This window comes from Idiotropiscis lumnitzeri, chromosome 1, assembly GCF_059441095.1.
Source record: "Idiotropiscis lumnitzeri isolate Australia: NSW breed Sydney's pygmy pipehorse chromosome 1, RoL_Ilum_1.0, whole genome shotgun sequence".
Lineage (NCBI taxonomy): Eukaryota > Metazoa > Chordata > Actinopteri > Syngnathiformes > Syngnathidae > Idiotropiscis > Idiotropiscis lumnitzeri.
Window position 1 is genome coordinate 43,908,874 of NC_142391.1, and position 18,160 is coordinate 43,927,033.

Consider the following 18,160-nt stretch of genomic DNA (forward strand, 5'->3'; position numbering starts at 1 on the left):
CACATTTTAAAAAATGTGGCCTGAATTTAGGACACCCGTACGGAGAGCCCCGGGTTAGGATGCGATAAGCTAAAAAAGTAATGCGCTAGTAATGACTCCTAATATGGCATGGAAGGTTGCGTAAGGATGATGACGTCAAAGAAGTCACAAGACCGCGCGAGCTGAGCTGTGTGCGCGAGGCCACAAAGCAGCTGCTCACACTGTGTAACGTCTTCAAAGCCAGCGAGGAGGCACTAGTAACAGCATGGCCGCGGAGGGCTTCGACGGGCAGCACTTGTGGGGCGGAACGGACAGCGCCTTCCTGTGATTCCCTTCTCCTTATCGCGGCGTGACGGGAAGAGAGCGCCGTGACACCAAGCTCCACCTATCCGTGGAAGACTTTGTTGTATTCGTGCGCTGCTCTCATCTCCGGCAGCTTCCGTCGAACAAGTCAACATTAGTGAGCGAGCGTCGAAGCTAAGCTAGCGCGACCGCTAGCTTGGCCACCTCCGAAGGTGGCAGCTGCTTGGTGGGGGATGTTGTCCGTGCTGTCGTACGGGAGACTGGTTGCCAGAGCTGTCATCGGCGGACTCTCGCAGACGGACAGCCGCGACTACAGTCTGGTGACGGCGAGTTGCGGCTTCGGCAAGGATTTCCGTAAAGGCATCCTGAAGAAAGGAATGTGCTATGGGGACGACGCGTGCTTCATCGCCCGACACAAATCTGCCGATGTTTTGGGTGAGTTACCGGCTGCATTGGCTTTCTTTCTTTCTGTAGCTGCTTGGCTACGTGCATTCAAGTAATGCGGCACAACGAATGTTGTGTCTCAAAATCCCCGTGGAAAACAAGCCGTGTACCATTCGTCCCGGACCGAATTGGCCCATTCAATAGTCTGAAGCTTGTCACTTTGAAGTTGAAATTTTCATCTAAATTTGTGTTTCCCCCAGCCTCTGCTGAGCGGAGGAACGTATTTGAAGAAACGATTCATGGCGTTCCACCAAACCGAAATGTTACAAAAAAGTACATATCCCAAAAATAATGACATGTGGTTGTAGTGGAAGAGCATTTAATTGTTCTGCCTGTCACTAGAAATCGCTGGCATATAGATCAAGATGGATTATTTGTACAATTGGTAGAGCCCAGGTTTCAAAGCATTCACGGTGAAGTGCCATTTAGGTGTTATGCTGCACCACTCAAAGTCAGCCCAAAATATGAACGCTTTTAAAGCCAGATAACAATACAATACAATACAACTTTATTTACATAGCACGTTTCACAACAACTGAAGCTCGAACAAAGCGCTTTCCATATGGTGTAATATAAATTAGTAGGAAATTAGAACACAAACTAAAACACAAACACATATACAATAGATAGCAGAAGAACAGCAGAACAGTGACAATTTCACATTCTTTTAATGAAGATCTTCAAAGCATTTTAAAAATCAATGTCACAGCTTTTTAGGAATTTCATAAAGCTTTCTTTCCTTTTTTTCATTTGTTTGTCTGTTTTATTTGTAGATGCACATAAATTTCAGTAGTCTTTTACTAATTTATATTTGGCTGTGTGAAGCACATTGAATTGTGTTGTGTATGAGATTTGCTATTCAAATCATTTTGCCTTGCCTTACTAAATGAATAATAATTTTCAACCCAATTCAGTGAAATTGGGTATTTAACGCAGTACACTAGTTGGCAATCACTGCTTTAATTACATCTGGATCTGATTCACTTCGCTGCTTACAGCATTTTTTTAAATTTTATTTACTGGTATAGCACCAGTCCTCAATGGTAGTCATCACATGGTGCTTTTTACATTGAGCAGGTCAGGAACTACTCTCCCAATATATTAGATGAGTACTGTATTGTATGTATGTAAAGCAACTAACTGAACCCAATGATTTGGCGACTGAGGCTAGGAACAAGTCCATCTAAGGAAAAACTAACAGAAGAACCCAAATTCTGAAGAGACAAAGTTGAGTAATAGAGGGTTGATGGAGAGAGTAAACAGGATAGAGAGGTTGAGCAGCCAGGGGAGGGGCGAGAGTACAATGGCCACACCAACAGCTATATTAACCTTCAACAACCGTATGGATAAACTTTGCAACTCTCATAGGTAAGATTTGTTCGGAACTTAATTCGGAACTCCTCACATGAAATCACAACCTTTGGAACAAAGTTACAGGTTTATATGCTACAAACCACAGTTGTGCAGAGATGAGTGACTTTTTTGTTGAATGTCATCCACATATTACAACTAATGTTGAAGTTATTAAGTCTTTGCGTAAATCAATGACAAATGTTATTGTGGAACTATCATCTTTCATTGGGCCGAGTTGCACATGAACGTAGATGCCGTTGAACAATTGGAGAGTTGAACTTCAACCCGCAGATTTTTTATTTTTTTTATAGAGATTAGTATTCTTGGTCACAGGATTATTCCGTCTTGATACTGAGCGTGTCTGCAAACTGACAGATGTAAATGGATAACCAAACCACCATTGTGAACCCAGAGTTTAATCTCAAAGTATCTCCAGCCTGCAAATCTGTCTGTTTGCTTAAACAATCAGTTGTTCACTCAACAAGGCAAGTTGTGAATCAGGAGATCCTCTCAGCATGTTATTTTTGGAGGTTTGTTGTAAAGCAGGCCACGGTCTGCTTCTGGCAAAGACTGAGCAGACTCCAGGGCCCTCCATGTATGGTCAGAGAAGTTCGTTTTGGGACGAACAAGGCTGCATCTTCCTTCTTAAAAAATATTTTAGCCTTAACATAGAAGCTTGGAGTTTCTAAAGTTCAACACAGACTTCTGCAGGATGCTGTTTTTTTTGTTTGTTTTTTTCATTTATATTTTGTATTAAATTATAAATAAAAAAACTAAATTGATCTGTTTAAGGCTCAAACATAAAAAGATGGTTTAACTGTTAGTGTAATTGTTTAGGTACTTTTTGTCATACAAGTGAAAGAGGAAATTGTAAGGTGATTTGACCTGTGCGTGTGTGCGTGTGTTAATTTAGGTGTGGCAGATGGAGTAGGAGGCTGGCGAGACTACGGCGTGGACCCGTCACAATTTTCCAGCACTCTGATGAAGACATGCGAGCGCCTAGTGAAGGAGGGACGCTTTGTTCCCAGTAACCCTGTTGGAGTCCTCACCACCAGCTATTATGAACTGCTGCAGAACAAAGTGCCGCTTCTGGGTGAGTGGCATTACATAAACTGCTGAGGAACATCTCAGCAAGCATCGGGCGCGCTTTTTCCAGTAATAATCACGGGTTCAGTTTTAAGGCACGGGTTACAGTGTGGCATTAGATTTGTGCCACCATTACAAGCACGCAATGGGAGATAGTGAGCACAAAAGCGTGTTTTGAGCGCAACCGTGTGGCTGACTGCTCTGTCGAGTGCGCCGACATGAAGAAGCAGCAGCTGAGTCAGTGTGGTTTAGCTTTGTGACAACAAAGTTAACAACAAATGAAAGTTAATGTAAGTGTATCAATCATGTGTTAAAGTCTTCCCCAAATAAGCATTTATGGCACTTCTTGAGCCACGAGCATTGATGTAAACAACAATGTACGTTGCACGGCATTACAATCTACACAAAAACATCATGACCAATATGAATTACAGAAATAACAATACACGTTCCGGTCATATTGCCCTGCCCTAATACTACTCGAACAAGCTGGCCTTTTTTTTCCCCGCCTAAAAAGTTTCATTTCGATCGTAACAAGGATTCCCCCCGACAGCGACGATATGCAGGTTACGAACAGTGTTCAGATGTTGTGCCACATCATAAGAATAACCTGTCACATGTCAGAAGAAGCTATTGTAAGGACCCAGGCACAGTCATTTGTTTTTTTCATTTCATTGTTTTGTATTCAGGGCCTACAAGTCTTTCTATAATTAATTAATTTACTACTGTGTCTATTGTGTAGAAATGATAAACTGTACACTGAATGACATTTAAACAACTGCGAAAAACCTGAATGCACTTCACTAAAAACAAGAGCTGCAATGTTGATTTAATCTCAACAGATCATAGCAGGTGTTCAAAACATGCCATTATCCATGTTGTCTACTTTTTAGCCCCATCTTGGAGGCACAATTCTGATTTGAGCTAAAGGGAGAGTTTTGAGTTGCAAAAAAGTTTTTTGTCATATACTGTATGTTAAAACTATGACAAAATCTGGAATTTTTTTTATTGATCTTTTTTAACACCTGAGTGTAAAATTACTTGCCCCGTGTCCTTGTTCGAGTTAACTTCCACAGTTGCTTCCCGCTCTGCTTCCTGACAACAATGTGTGCTGAAACATGTAATATGAGATGCTGAGTGGCAGTACTTTTCCAGCCCATTATCACATGTGCAGTGTTGTGATGTTCCTTCTCAGCTAATTCAATGTTCTTTTGAGCAGCAGCGTGCTTTGTATTGTGGTTGGACAGGGAATGCGGTGAGTCATAAGCGGGGCTTTTTGAAGGTTGGGCCCAGAGAACACATTTTGATGTGTTTGGAAATGAGTCATCAGAAGGGTGTGGCTTGCTTTTGCCATCTCCACCACAGACTCATCTTTCATTGGCCTTCCAGGATACATTCTCACACTGTTGATTAGTGTTTGTAAAGTTCATTACCAGAGAAGCCCTTTACTTGACAAAGACTTACAATAAGTTTCTATTTAAATGTTTAAAGGGTCTGTCTCATGCTATTTTAAGCTTTCCATAATAAACTAAAGGCATTATCCTGGCATCATGGCGATCTAATTTCTTATGATGCGAGTTATTTTGATTCTTTCCAAGCTGGAAGGAAGAAGCCTGGCTCAAAAAAACCCTGTGTGGCTGCCATGGCCTTTCATTACACCACCCTATATGCACCGCCCACAAAACAGTAAAGGAAGAAGGACATATTGTGGAGCTTTACGTCCTCGATCCAAATTCAAGTGCCAATCCTCTTTTGTACTGGCCATGGTTCACCGGGCAGTCTTCTTAGAAATTACAATCAGACAAACAGCTGCTGAATGGTCAGTTGCCAGGGAGGCCGGTACCTCGGCTGAGGTGGCCGCTCATAGCGCATCTTACCCGGCTGGATATGATTGTCAGGCGTCCCGCTAGCTGCTCGAGAAATTGGCCGTGTGCTTAGTCTGTAGCTGTGGTACGGGTGTGCCTCCTTACTTTGTGATGTAGAAAAGTGAGGACCCAGTCGTTTTCTTGGTTTGGGAGGGGCTGGTGTTTAGAGAGCAGGAATGCTCTGAGATGGGTGAATGGAGGAAAACACAATTTTGGGGTGTTTTTGGTGTGAAACATTTTAACATGCCTGAAAGCTGCAAAAAGTTGATTTTTGCCTTGTAAGAATGAAGAATGCGAATGACTTGGTATATATCATATCGAACACGCGAGCTCTGCAATGTGAGGCCATTGTGCTAACCAGTCATCCACCTAGTTGGTGATATTTAAAAAAACAAAAAACAGCATGAGTCAGATTGCGGCAACAGGTTGAAAACAAGCAAAAATAGTTGGCAGATAATTCTGATGCGTTTGACATCACGTGAACTGGAGACGTTGATTGTTCGTTCTGTCCACTTGCCGTTTACCTATTCAGGGTTCGCGGTTAACTTTAAAAACTGCTTGCCCATAGGGCAAGTGCCACTAAAATTTGCCTTGCCCGAGTGGCCAAATTACTTGCCCGACTTGGGCAAGTGACAATTTTTTTTTCTCTAAGAATAAAATGTTTATGGTTGTAAAATGTGCGCCACAAATGTAAATAAACATATAATCTGATAAGCATAAATTAATCTTGTTTTCATCATCAACCATGAAACCCTACTCACAACAGCATGTATCATCCTGTGCAGTTATTGAAAATGTTAATTGTAGTTTTAATAATTAACAAATCTGCATGTTAAATTGGGAAAATGATATTACAGCAATCCAGATGATCAATTTTAAGTCCAGGAGAGCGTATTAATTGAGGAATCACATGAGTAAATTATGAGTGTGGCAAATTTGTGTATTCCTTTAAGACCAGTGCCTGTGGTGCTGCCTCCATAAGTTTCATAGCATAAACAGAACACAGTCACTGACACTATGTCAGGTCACATCATGGAGCTAATGAATTAACAGCCAATAATCAAATATTACTCCCTTCCTTACTCACAACTGAATTGTCTACTTAAAAATATTCGAGCTATTTTAGTCATGTCAGAGGAATCCGAAATGTTCGGATTTGAACGAACTCGTCGCCACTTGTAAACATGCGCAGAAGGTAAGAAAACTTCCGGCTGTCAATTTTCGGCCGAAATATCGTAGGTTTTTGTTGTGTTTTTCAAACTTCAAATGAGGATGCTACGACAGCGAGTTCCAATACTGCGGGATTTATTGACGTCCACTTTAACTCGACATTCACTGAACTAACTGATCCCCGTAGCGCCCGCCCATTGCCCCCGATAAGGCCAATGGACCATACCAAAACATAAGGGGGTGTCTGGGTTAAACCATCACCATACAGTGCACACAAACAGATCACACCACCGTTTTCGTCAAAATTAAAGATATTTGGCTGCTTTAAAAAATGCTTGCCCGGTCGGGCTAGTTGCCAATAATTTTACCTTGCCCGTGGCCAAATTTCACTTGCCCCCGGGCAATCGGGAAGCGGTTAACCGCGAACCCTGCCTATTACCTAATGCCCTCATAGCCAACCAGAGGAGTGCTCTTATGCTTAAACGAGAATATCAATTGAAACACATTACTGTGATGGACATATTAAGTGTCAGTGGCCAACGTGTCATGCGATTGACATTGGTTCTTGCAGCTTTGAACTTCCTCGCGTGTCGTCAATGCACCAGTCGCCAATTAACACACTTTGGCCGGCTCCACTTTGGCATTTGGAGGCAAAAGCTCACAATAGTAGTGCCATTGTTATTCTCGCATATTGTTGATGGAAAAGTGTCCCTTAGGGTATTCCACTCTTCACTTCATATAATTTGTATTGTAAAGTACTACCTATGCAACCATAATGTATTCAAAATGATGATTATTAAAAGAAAAACCTGATTTACTGTACTTGCATGAGTATTTGGACAAGTCATTTTGGGCCAATTCATGGCAAAAACTGGCATAAACCCTTAACTGTTTCTTATAAACTTGGGCTGATTTTTTTTTTTTTTACGTGTGCCGCAAATCAATTCTCATATGCATGGAAAATTACAATATCATTGATCATCCAATCACAAATGGTTGACATGATAGCCTAGTAAAAGTCTGAAAGACGATTTATTTTCATCAGAAAATACCATCGGCAGTTTGTATGTTATTTATTGAGGTGCAGCGGCTCTTTGAATAAGACAACAAATGTTTTTGTGTAACCTCGTCATACCCCCTATCCACGGGTGTTGTTACAAATACATTAACTCAATCACAAGATCAGATGCCAGAAACAACCACATTGTTATGAATCAATGCTCAAGTAGATGCCAAGTAGGTCGACAACTTCAACTTTTGCTGAATAAGTAAAAAGACACTGAATGGTCAGAAACTGCTAAAAGGTGCGTTGGATGGGCAGAAAGAGTTGTGCTTTTCTTCGATTTGCTGCTTCTCACGTTGTGTAACCAGTCTCTATGAATCACAAAATGCGAAGTAGGGACCAGTACTCGTACCATGTTGTATGTTGTTGACTTGGCCTTAATTCGACTGACAAATGAGGTGGTAGCGTGGGCGAGGTCATCAAAAAAATTCTAAAAATGATCAAAATTTATGTGTAGCAAATTCATCTTTCATTTTTTTTTTTTGATCAGAAAAATACTAGATTTCTTGGATGCGTAAGCCCAAATCAACCAATGATTAGTTATCAAAATGTTTTATTTCTGTATTCTAATGTGTTTTTTACTTATTCCTGTATTGCATTATATTTATTTTTAACCACAGCATGGTTAATAAAAAGGTAAGTATAATTTAGTTTTGAGAATGGAACAGATTCATTGCATTTCATTCATCTCAACAAGAAGCACTACTACAATTTATGAACGCGTAAGGGCTCAAAAATGGGCTCACAAAACTAATTAAGCTCATGACTTGAGGTTTTACTTTATAAGCTATTTAATCAGAAAATGAAGCAAAGTTTTTTTGGGTTGCGTAACATACAAGGATCAAACATAATGCTGGTCCCTCATAAGGTTATGAGAGATACTAATTTAGGTGGTTCTTGGAATATTTGCTTTGTAACTGTTTTCTTGGCGTGGGTGTGCGTGCGTGTGTGTGTGTGTCTACAGGCAGTAGCACGGCCTGCATTGTGGTGTTGGACCGCCAGAGTCACCGGCTGCACACGGCCAACTTGGGAGACTCGGGCTTCCTGGTGGTTCGCGGTGGTGAGGTAGTTCACCGTTCTGATGAACAGCAGCATTACTTCAACACGCCCTTCCAACTGTCCATTGCTCCTCCCGAGGCCGAGGGGGCCGTCCTCAGTGACAGGTGCGCACAAAGAGGAGCACTCGTGACAATTTACCGTGACGTCACTACACATAGTTAACCTGATCCCCGTGGGACTGACTAATTAACAGTCCCTCACTGTAATTAGGCTAACTCATGGTAAATGTAGCCATGCAGGCTAGCATTTTACTGTAAATAATAATTAAATAAATAATAAATGAAAATAAAACGAGATGCTTTAAAAAAAACAATTGACTGAAGCTGTATTTTACATACTGTAAAAAACAAACTAATTTTAGCAAAAGTGAACCTTCGTTTTCACCTTTGTCTGTTCATATCAAACACGTGCTTTTGGGTTTCATTTTAAATGTTTTTTTTTCCTGTATTATTTTACAGCCGTACCGAAGAAGGAAGGTTGTTTTGGAATTGTAGTTTACTCTATTACACAATGGCCTTTTCTTTAGCATGCACTTGACAAATACTCCAAATATTTTAAACAAAAAACTTCAACTAATACTAAAACTACATAAAAACAAAGCATTTTGTAAATGATGAAGACAAATGAAAAATGAACAAACCTACTCTAAAAACTAAAACAACTGCACAGTGGTTCAGAATGAATAAAAAAAATACTCATTCCACCATGGATGCTTTGCAACCAGTGCTTAGCAAAACAAGTTTGTTCCTCACGCAGTGTTTTGTCAATATTGTAGCGAGTGTGCAGAAACGGACTGTCACGGACCACGTGCTGGTGTGTCTCATTCACTTGGTTTGCCAGCGGCCGCAATGTACTGTACACGCCAGGACAGGCTGGGCCGCTCGCCAAGCTTTCCATCTCACTGGGTCAAGGTCTGTGCGGCTGCAGGCTGTTAGGCCAAATCCACATCCAATCCAATCTTAAATCATGCTCAGTGGTTGGAGACAAAGTGCTACAAGTTATTTTATTTTTTACATCTTACAAAGGAGTAACTTATATTTATTTATTTATTTAATTATTTATTTTTTAAGTATCATTAAAGATGTTGTCGTATTCACCCTGCATACACCCAATCCCCCTGTAGCAGTAAAATATAATGACAGGAGTTATACAGTCTATTTGTTAAAACAAAAAGCATTGATTTGCTTTAAGGGTGTGGTTTAGTTGCACCATCCCTGGATCTCCATTGGGGGCGCGACAGAGGTCTTAAGCTGGCACTGGCAGACGATTTTTGGAAGCGGTCCTGTGGTGTGAACATGCAAAGTTCCTACTAAAGTCCATTACGCGCAAATTTTTAGATTGGAAGCTCTGAGGTGTCCGAAAGGAACTGTGGAGGAAATGTGCTTACATCTTTGATGATGGTGTGATGACCAATAAATGTACACAGAATAGCCCTGCCTGACTTAGCCGTTTGTGTGTGCGCACATTCCCAGCCCAGACGCGGCTGACAGTTCTTCCTTTGACGTCCAGCTGGGTGACATCATTCTCACCGCCACCGATGGCCTGTTTGACAACATGCCTGACTACATGATCCTGCAGGAGCTGAAGAAACTCAAGGTGAGAACCTAACCCTCAACGAACAGTGCCACGAAAGGGTACAGAGGCCGTACTTCTACTTTTCCTTGTCCTTTGTGTTCAGAGTGCCAACTATGAGAGCATCCAGCAGACTGCCCGCAGTATTGCAGAGCAGGCCCACGACCTGGCCTACGATCCCAACTACATGTCACCTTTTGCACAGTTTGCCTGTGACAATGGTCTCAATGTTCGAGGTAAATGTGTTCAAACCGAAACACCACAATGATGATGGAACTCTGATCACAGCCGTGGAGCAGACCAAAGTGGATATAGGGAAATTGTTTTGGTCCTTAAGATCCATTTATTATTCAAACAGAAAAATATCATTATGTGAGAAAAGAAAAAACAAGACATGCATTTCATGGGTCTGCAACTAACGTGAATACTCTTTTTGCTGTGTATATCCAGGGGGGAAGCCAGATGACATCACTGTGCTGTTGTCCATAGTAGCCGAATACACTGACTAGGTTCAAAGTGAAGCTGAGACTGGATGGACTGTTTTGACTCCTGCTGGACAGGATGAAGGACTCAGGATGACGTCAGACGTTTTGTTTTTTTTCCTCCCAGCATGCCGCAGCTGTTCTTGAGACCAAACTTCATCTGACCAAGTGGATGTAAAAACAGCAGCACGCCCTAAAAACTTTCAAAAAGCAGCAACTTTGCAAACGGCAATGCTGCCGAGGCAATCCTTGTGCCAGCGATAGAAGCAGTCACACGATGAAGCGTCTTGGAGTGATATGGCAGGCGGGAGGGGTGTCTCCACTCAGATGAGAGTTGTTGGGTTCTTGTAAATGTTATAGAAGCCTTGTTCTGGGCTACCAGAAGGGAAGGATACGTACGCTTCATCAGTTGAGAAAGGAGCTAGCACATGATGTGGCACCCTTTAGGCTGGGTAAATGAATGTTAGTTTTTTTTGTTTTTTAACAATGTTTATTAGCAAACTTTGTAAATGGATGCAGGGGGCAGATGTTTTATAGTTTGATGTTCTTGTAACTTTGCAAAAAAAAAAACTTTCCTGGGGGAGGTTGAAACGATCTGGTTTTATGAAGAAGCAACTGTCTTTTGTATATGTAATATTTAATACTGCGAGGATTTGACATATACACGTTATGGTCTCCCTTTAATCTCACTGCTGCTGTGATTGCGGTGTTCGTGTTTATGAGGAAAAATTGTATGATAAGGATGTGAACGCTGAAGGCGCTACACTAGGCACAAATAGTGTGGCGGCTTTAAATGCACAAAGCTAAAGACTGGTATGGGAACGAGTGTATTTTTTTTTTACTTTGTTTAATCAGATAATTGACTGAGAACATCACAATCGACATTTTCTGTTTGTTCCCAGGGCACCATAAGATGTTTCTTTTACATAATGAATTGACTGCACCTTTTTAAGCAATTATTTCTGTGTATTGTGATAACGACGTGCCTTGTATCCGAAGTTGATACTGGCAAACATAATTTCTTAAAAATATTCCTTAAATTCCTTATGTGCCAGTGAGTGAGCACAAAGCCTCCGACTGCAAATTGTCGTGAGTTAAAATGTCGGCGTCTTGCCCCACTGTCTTAAGTATGAAGTTTTTCCTCCAGTATATATTCGCACCTGAAATGAACTTTTCTCAAGTCAGTCACAAGCAATGAGGAACAGTGATCAAGCCATCCGCTTAAGATTATAGTTGACAAGATTGCACTGAAGGGACTGTTTTTTATGAAGATGAAATTGAATTGGAAGATAAAAGGGAGGCAGAATAAAATAAAACAGTGATGCCACTTTGAAAAGTATTCCAACATGTCTGAGAGCAAGTTTATGTAGCCTTAATGTGACCAAGCAATTTTCTCCGGTTGGGTGATAGTGCTACTCCAGACTTTGCAGCAATTGCTGCTTCCTTCCCAGAAGACCTTCATCTTCATCCTCCAGAAAAACCAGACCATGCCTGTATATTTTGGGTGTACACATCAATGCAGATCTGCTGTTCAATATTTAAATAAAGATAATGGTATTTATTCTCTTGTAAGACATGACTGAAATGGGATTCAGATGCAGAACAACGCACACCAAGCTTAAATATTTCCTTTTACAGTTAAATGATTTGAGTTACATAAATAACCCAAGCAAATTTAGTAACTACATCCTCCTAAGAATCAGAGTGAACAAAGTGGTTTGAAATCTGCTAAATCAATATTAGGACTGTGAACAGGAAGACAAAGAAATTCATTTAGAACAAATACATTTGGGGAACACGTCTTAGTACTCGGGGCTTCCAGATTCTTTATCCTCCTCCAAGTCACTGTCACAAGCCAGAACAGTCGCTCTCTCATCATCTTGCTCTGATGACGACAAACCCCGGAACAGGAGGGAGCAGATCTTTGAAAGCAAAGTGTGCTACTTAATGCAACCAATGAAATTCAACATGTCAAACGCACTTTAGAGAAGCATGAAGCACACCTTTCAATGTCTGCACAGCATGGCAAACAGGAAAACAACACGTTATGGAATTCACCTGCTAATATCACTCTCACATCACAACAATTAAATCTAATTTTGTTGTGAACAGAATGAATGTTACGGCACCTTTGTACTTTAGAGGTACTCAAGTCAAGTTTAGTCATTAACACTATGACCTCATTGACCACGTGAGCCCAAACTGGATGTCACTCAGTTTACTGTTTCACATTTGCTCTTTAGTGGGTGTTAAAATGTTTTGGGGAACATATACCGTGGAGGAGGTGGGTGTCGCAGTCACACTGGAGGTGCCAAGTGTAAGAAAGTTGCGCTTGTGAAGTTCCAGCATTCGAGTTGACGAACTGGTGGGGCTGCCCTGGCTGGAAGCAACCACTTCCATGCCAGCACAACGACTGGGGGGTTGACCTCTGGCTGCAGCACCTGTACACCTGTCAACTCAAGCAACTTTGTTCTTGAACGATGGAAATATATTTGCAATGAATATCATCAAAATAGGATACTCAATGACACTGATTTAATTGACACAGAAATATCACGTACATGTTCACATTTACAAACATATTTGTGTTCTGGTTGAGTTATATCATCTGATACAATGCACAGGCCTGTGCATTGAGGCCAGAACACGTCTTGAGAGTAGAACCAACATGAGCATATAATTACAAACGGCGAAGAACAATAGTGAGTGCGGGTTGCTTAGTTTCTGTGATATTACAGGAAACTTGAAATGTATAGTAGAAAAAAAAGACCAGTACCTGGTATCAGTTTAGAATAGGGAAACCCTTATTATGTTAAGTGCTGGAGAAAAAAAAGATTCTTCTCGTCTGCTAGGAGCATGCGCCCCTTCAGTCTAAATATTTAGTGCCTGAATTGATATGACTGCTGAAAGACTCAATTGTCTCCTTGGGCCTGGAGTGTAAATCCTGCCTAAGGTGGAAAGCATAGTGGGGGATTACATGCAGTCAACCTTACACCACGGCACCTCAATGTGCCCTACTTGTCTCCGTCACAGATGTAAGACTGGCTGTAACACGTCACCTACTTAAGAATCTAAAAGGAGCCAATGAGAGCCAAGTAGCATGACTGAGTGCCAGTAGAGAGGCTCAGGTAGAGACCAGTGGGAAGAGTCCATTAAACCTGCTAATACACAATTACAGCAGACCTGGACCAACAAGGGTGCAATCTCTCTTGAAAGTCAAAAATATTGCACCGAGAGTTCCATGGTGGCATATTTTCGAGTAATGTAGTGTCATACCTAGATGAATTTGGGTCTTGGGGAGTTGTTGGTTGGGAGTGGCCTCCACTGTCAATTGAAGTCGCCATCACCACAGTGGCCTCCAGGACTGTGTCTTCCACCGAAAAGCACACAGGCCTATAAACACGGAGGAATCATATACATATATAAAGAACATACATTATATTGTTTCAGCTGAAGTGTATTTAAATGAATTAAAAAAGCACATTGTGGACTTACTTTCCTGCAGCACCAAATTGGATTGAAACTGGCAGGCATTGCATTTCCGCAAAAGACAGAAAACCCTTAAAAAGACGGACAGTATGTCATGGCATGTCTTTATAGAGCACATTGTTACATGCGATGGATGTGGCGTGAAAAAGAGAAACACAGACAAAGAGGTGGCTGGCAGTTTGACACATTTCAAGATTACATTAGGTACGCACGTTGTGGGAGTTAATTCAGGTCAAGTCTGCCTAATTGGACCATGCCATGGGCAGAGGGCCAATCAAGTGCTTTTGTGTTTTTAAAGCCAAGTTTAATTGTAAATTCAAATGGGCAGTGCAGTGCAGCAAAATACATGGTTCAAATTGCAAAAGGCTGCAATTTGAGAAAATAATGTCTGCATCATTTCAGGCTTTATTTTTTTATAGACGTATATTATACTCCATTATATCTACAGTGGGCGGCACAGTGGACCACACGATGGCCTCACAGTACAGAAGTGCAGCGTTAAATTCTGGCTTCACACTTCCTGTGTGGAGTTTGCATGTTCTCCCCGTGCCTGCGGTCACACCCAAAAAGATCTGAGATAGGATGCATCTTACATATAAATAAAATTGTATTGGACTTTATTGTATTGCATTACAGCAACCATAATAGGGCGAGCAGTTTGGAAAATGGATGAACGCATGTGCAAAGGTTTCACTTAGGCCACAATAACTTCAATGTCAAAACGAGCAGCATACAAAGAGAAACACAGTGTCCAGATTGACAGAACGCGACACAAAATGCAGCAAGCCAATCACATGCACCCGCACCCAAACATTTGACTCTCATGTGACGGGTGTCCACAAATAGCCCCATTACCCTCAGCTCCTTCAGACAGAAGGTTATGGCCGAGTCCTCTCTGGACAGAAAATAGTCAAATTCATCGGGGTGTAAGGACATCTCAGTGTACATCATCTTCATGTGATCTGTAACAGAAGCCCAGCCAATCACAGTCAGGCCTTTGTGTCCATTTAATCACTCAAATGAGGTCATCAGAAAGTCATCATTTCACAATATGGTTTACTCAAGATGGCCAGCAATAGACCACAACGTAACAATAGCTCACCATTTCTTGCATCATGGTAATTACTCAGAATGACTCGGAGAGGAGTTATGGAGAGGGTGACTTCCTCCTGAGATCTTTGGAAATGCATCACCATATTGGCAAGAAGCCTGCGGAGAAACAGCTTAAAAAATGTATTACGAATGTGTGCCACAACAAGCTTAGCTAGGATATTTTGTTTAATGCTGCTACGGACTGCCACAAATAACGTGATTAAGATTTTCTAAAACTTTAGTTTTCAAATGGAAGTCAAGTCGAAAATCTTCAAGTGATCATTGCGCCCTCGCTGTGTGACGTTCGCAAGCTGAGGCCTTTGGCACTGTGATGTTATTTGCAGTCAACAGCAAGTGTCAAAATGGACGCCCCGTGATATGGATTGAAACAGGTGGATTTCGCTGCTTAATTAATATACCGCAAATGCAATATCAATCACAAAACTGTCCTTAGACTGAGTGAGGACGCATAGAAAACTTCATTGCAAAGAAAATGTTTGACCTGACTTCCCCTTTAAGCTAATAATATATAAAACATTTTGACCACTTTCCCTAACTTAAAAACGTATCAACATTTGTAGGCGTGGTCATCTTAGTGAAAATGGACGACGTGTATGTGTGTGACCCACCCACAAAATCGGCTCTCGAGGTGCACCAAAACATTTACAAAAAAATCATCCATTTTCCACTCACATATATTTTAATTTTTTTTTTTTTAATGTTCCAGACACCCACACAATGGGGAAAAAAATCACTGTGTGTGATTACTGCTCTATTACGATGATTATTTAGATGGCATGAATTGCAGGTTCACTCACTATAACAGATTGGCCGCACTGCTGTAAAAGTTGTTTTTAATGGTTTTCTGTTCCCACTATTAAAAGCACAGAACTTTTGAGCAGGCCCTTACAGAATATTTGCAAGTGTAAATATTGAACAGGTCTATCATTAGGTCTATCATTATCTGACCCCACTGTTTTCCAAGCAGATCAGGCAGGGGAAAAAAATGGATTAGATTTACAAAGTTCAAAAAGATTAAAATGACAACATTAAGAAAAAAAAAAACAATAATTTCGCTCGGTTGTCAGTATGTACAAAGCTTTAGCAAGGTGAAATTTAGTAGGCATCTCTACGCATCATATAACACAAAAAGGCCCAAAAATAAATGCATGAAATTAGACAGGAAGTCTGACTTTTTTTTTTTTATTTGAAGCATGAATACCTCTTATAAAAGTATTTGCAGACATCCTAAGAACTACTCCTTCACCGTTTCATGGTTACAAACAACATGCAATGAACTCGTTTATGCTCCTTCCCGTATGAAAGTACAGTAAAGTTGCTTTATTTTATATTTATGTCATGGAACTGTTCTTCATAAAAATACTTCCTGCAATTATGACTTTTGTGTTGCATTAGCCTAGGTTATCAATCCAAGGAAAACCTTATCAATGTACAAAGTATATATGTACATACGGATGGCCGGCCGGATGGACGGACGGACGGACAGACAGACAGGCAGAGAGACAGACAGACAGACAGATAGATAGATAGATAGCACAGAACACACACACAGCGGAATACAGAAGTGCTTGCCTGGCAGGACCCTTTAACACATTGGGACAGAGATGCGAGTCAAACACAGCCTGCAGAGCTGCAATCTCCTGGTAAACTAGGTTGTGGGTTTTAGTGATGCCTAGGAAAAAAGGAGAGATAGGCTTACCCTGTACTGTGGAGGAAAACACTGCCACTGGGTGGTGAAAACTTAGAAGACGATGTCCTACCGTGCCTGCAGGCAAACTGTACCATTACTGTGTCACTGGGAGTGCTGAATGATATCTGACATCGCTCCACATTCCGCTCAATAGAAGTCAAACATCGGAAAAGTGGTAGCAAAGACTTCAAATCAAATTAAAAAAGAACAAAGCATTTCAATGAGTCAAGGTATATGGATTTGTTTTCAATCGAAGCCCCTCTTGTGTAGTTTTGTTACCTTCATGTGCATCTTACATTTGATGGATTCTCCAGCTTGCCCTGATTCCACGCTGTAGTTGTGGAAGAACATTGACGAGAAGAAGAAGCAGGCGTATGCAGACTGAGATGAATTCACTGATCTCAGAGCAAGCTGTTTAAAATGAAAATAAATCAATACAAATAAGTTTAATCGTCATACTTGGAGAAAAGGAACAGATAAGACAGTCATTTTCGAGCCGACTGACCCCTTTGACAGTGGGATCCAACCACAGCCCATCTCCAATTCGTGAAAGTGCGTGAATAGCTTTCCCAAAAGCTGTAACAAACAGTAAGCAGCGTTTTATTTGTGCGTGTTTTGTTTGTTTTCATCACTTGCTCTGTGTCTCAACTAAGTAGTAAGCATCACAACACACATTGGAATGAAAACGTTAGCTCGTATGATCGTTATCGTGATAGCGTGTTAACGCTAGCAAATCATTTTCTTGCTGAATTGAGGACAGCTCGTAGAAAAGATGACAATTAGAACAGAGCAGCTACAACTCCAGTTGAATAAAATACAGGTTAGGCAACTGCTGTCTAACATTTACATAGTTTTGACAAACACGTACCTTTTATACCGTTTCCTTCAAGAGTGCAGTTCATTTTCACAGAATGACTTCTTGCGCTAATGAGATGCCATCTTAACATTAAGCAAGTCTAAACGCGTGTTGAATTTTATTTCTGTAAAATACAGCAGGGTATTTCCTAATCACCTATTTTTTATATGATACATTTGAAAATGAAACAATTTAATAAATAATATCAATATAAAAATATAATTTAACTATAGATGTATTGTGACGTGTACGAACTTGGCTACTCACGACGCAAGTGTTCGAGGAATTTCAGCATTTAGCTATTGGCGAAATCAGAAAATATTTTTCGTTACAGGACATTAAAGCTCAAACCATATTCAAATCAATTGTAAACGATTTAAGTGAAATTGAAATATATACTAAAATATATACTAAAAATAATACCCAATTATATACTCAGACTGAAATTAATTCCTTTTTTTTTCTTCAGAATTTTGGTAGGAGTAATTGCATCAAATTGATATGAATATTGCAAAGCATCTATATTTTTTTCAAAAATATTTTGATGTTATTTATTAATATCATGGACTATTAACAAAAATGTTGCCAAATAACATATTGAATACAATTTTGTTAATTTTTTTTCTTTCAGTGAGA

General features: G+C 40.6%; 2 protein-coding genes across 2 annotated transcripts; one reads left to right on the forward strand and one right to left on the reverse strand.

Moving 5' to 3' along the window:
- Window positions 1-146: 146 nt before the first annotated feature.
- Window positions 147-11,937, forward strand: pptc7a (protein phosphatase targeting COQ7 a). Its single transcript, XM_088302111.1, has 6 exons — window positions 147-717; window positions 2,993-3,172; window positions 8,228-8,426; window positions 9,795-9,918; window positions 10,001-10,130; window positions 10,345-11,937. Exons 1-6 carry the CDS (start codon window positions 516-518, stop codon window positions 10,401-10,403), a joined length of 894 nt encoding a protein of 297 aa, XP_088158237.1. The 5' UTR covers window positions 147-515; the 3' UTR covers window positions 10,404-11,937.
- rad9b (RAD9 checkpoint clamp component B) lies at window positions 11,841-17,596 on the reverse strand. Its single transcript, XM_088302085.1, has 11 exons — window positions 17,537-17,596; window positions 17,174-17,244; window positions 16,948-17,079; window positions 16,739-16,853; window positions 16,551-16,650; window positions 14,968-15,074; window positions 14,721-14,827; window positions 13,872-13,936; window positions 13,653-13,769; window positions 12,651-12,825; window positions 11,841-12,298 (listed from the first exon to the last, which is right to left on the reverse strand). The coding sequence occupies exons 1-11, from the start codon at window positions 17,568-17,570 to the stop codon at window positions 12,179-12,181; spliced, it is 1,143 nt and encodes a 380-aa protein (XP_088158211.1). The 5' UTR covers window positions 17,571-17,596; the 3' UTR covers window positions 11,841-12,178.
- Between the last annotated feature and the right edge of the window lie 564 nt (window positions 17,597-18,160).

What these genes read in the sequence shown, in the direction of transcription:
- rad9b (XM_088302085.1), bottom strand. Translation starts at nt 17,570, where the DNA reads ATGAACTGCACTCTTGAAGGAAACGGTATAAAAG. An exon ending in TGGATCCCACTGTCAAAGGG is followed by an intron (nt 17,080 to 17,173) that starts GTCAGTCGGCTC and finishes CATTTTAAACAG; the next exon opens with CTTGCTCTGAGATCAGTGAA. An exon ending in GTGTTAAAGGGTCCTGCCAG is followed by an intron (nt 15,075 to 16,550) that starts GCAAGCACTTCT and finishes GTTTCTCCGCAG; the next exon opens with GCTTCTTGCCAATATGGTGA.
- pptc7a (XM_088302111.1), top strand. Translation starts at nt 516, where the DNA reads ATGTTGTCCGTGCTGTCGTACGGGAGACTGGTTGCCAGAGCTGTCATC. An exon ending in AGGAGCTGAAGAAACTCAAG is followed by an intron (nt 9,919 to 10,000) that starts GTGAGAACCTAA and finishes CTTTGTGTTCAG; the next exon opens with AGTGCCAACTATGAGAGCAT. An exon ending in CAATGGTCTCAATGTTCGAG is followed by an intron (nt 10,131 to 10,344) that starts GTAAATGTGTTC and finishes GTGTATATCCAG; the next exon opens with GGGGGAAGCCAGATGACATC.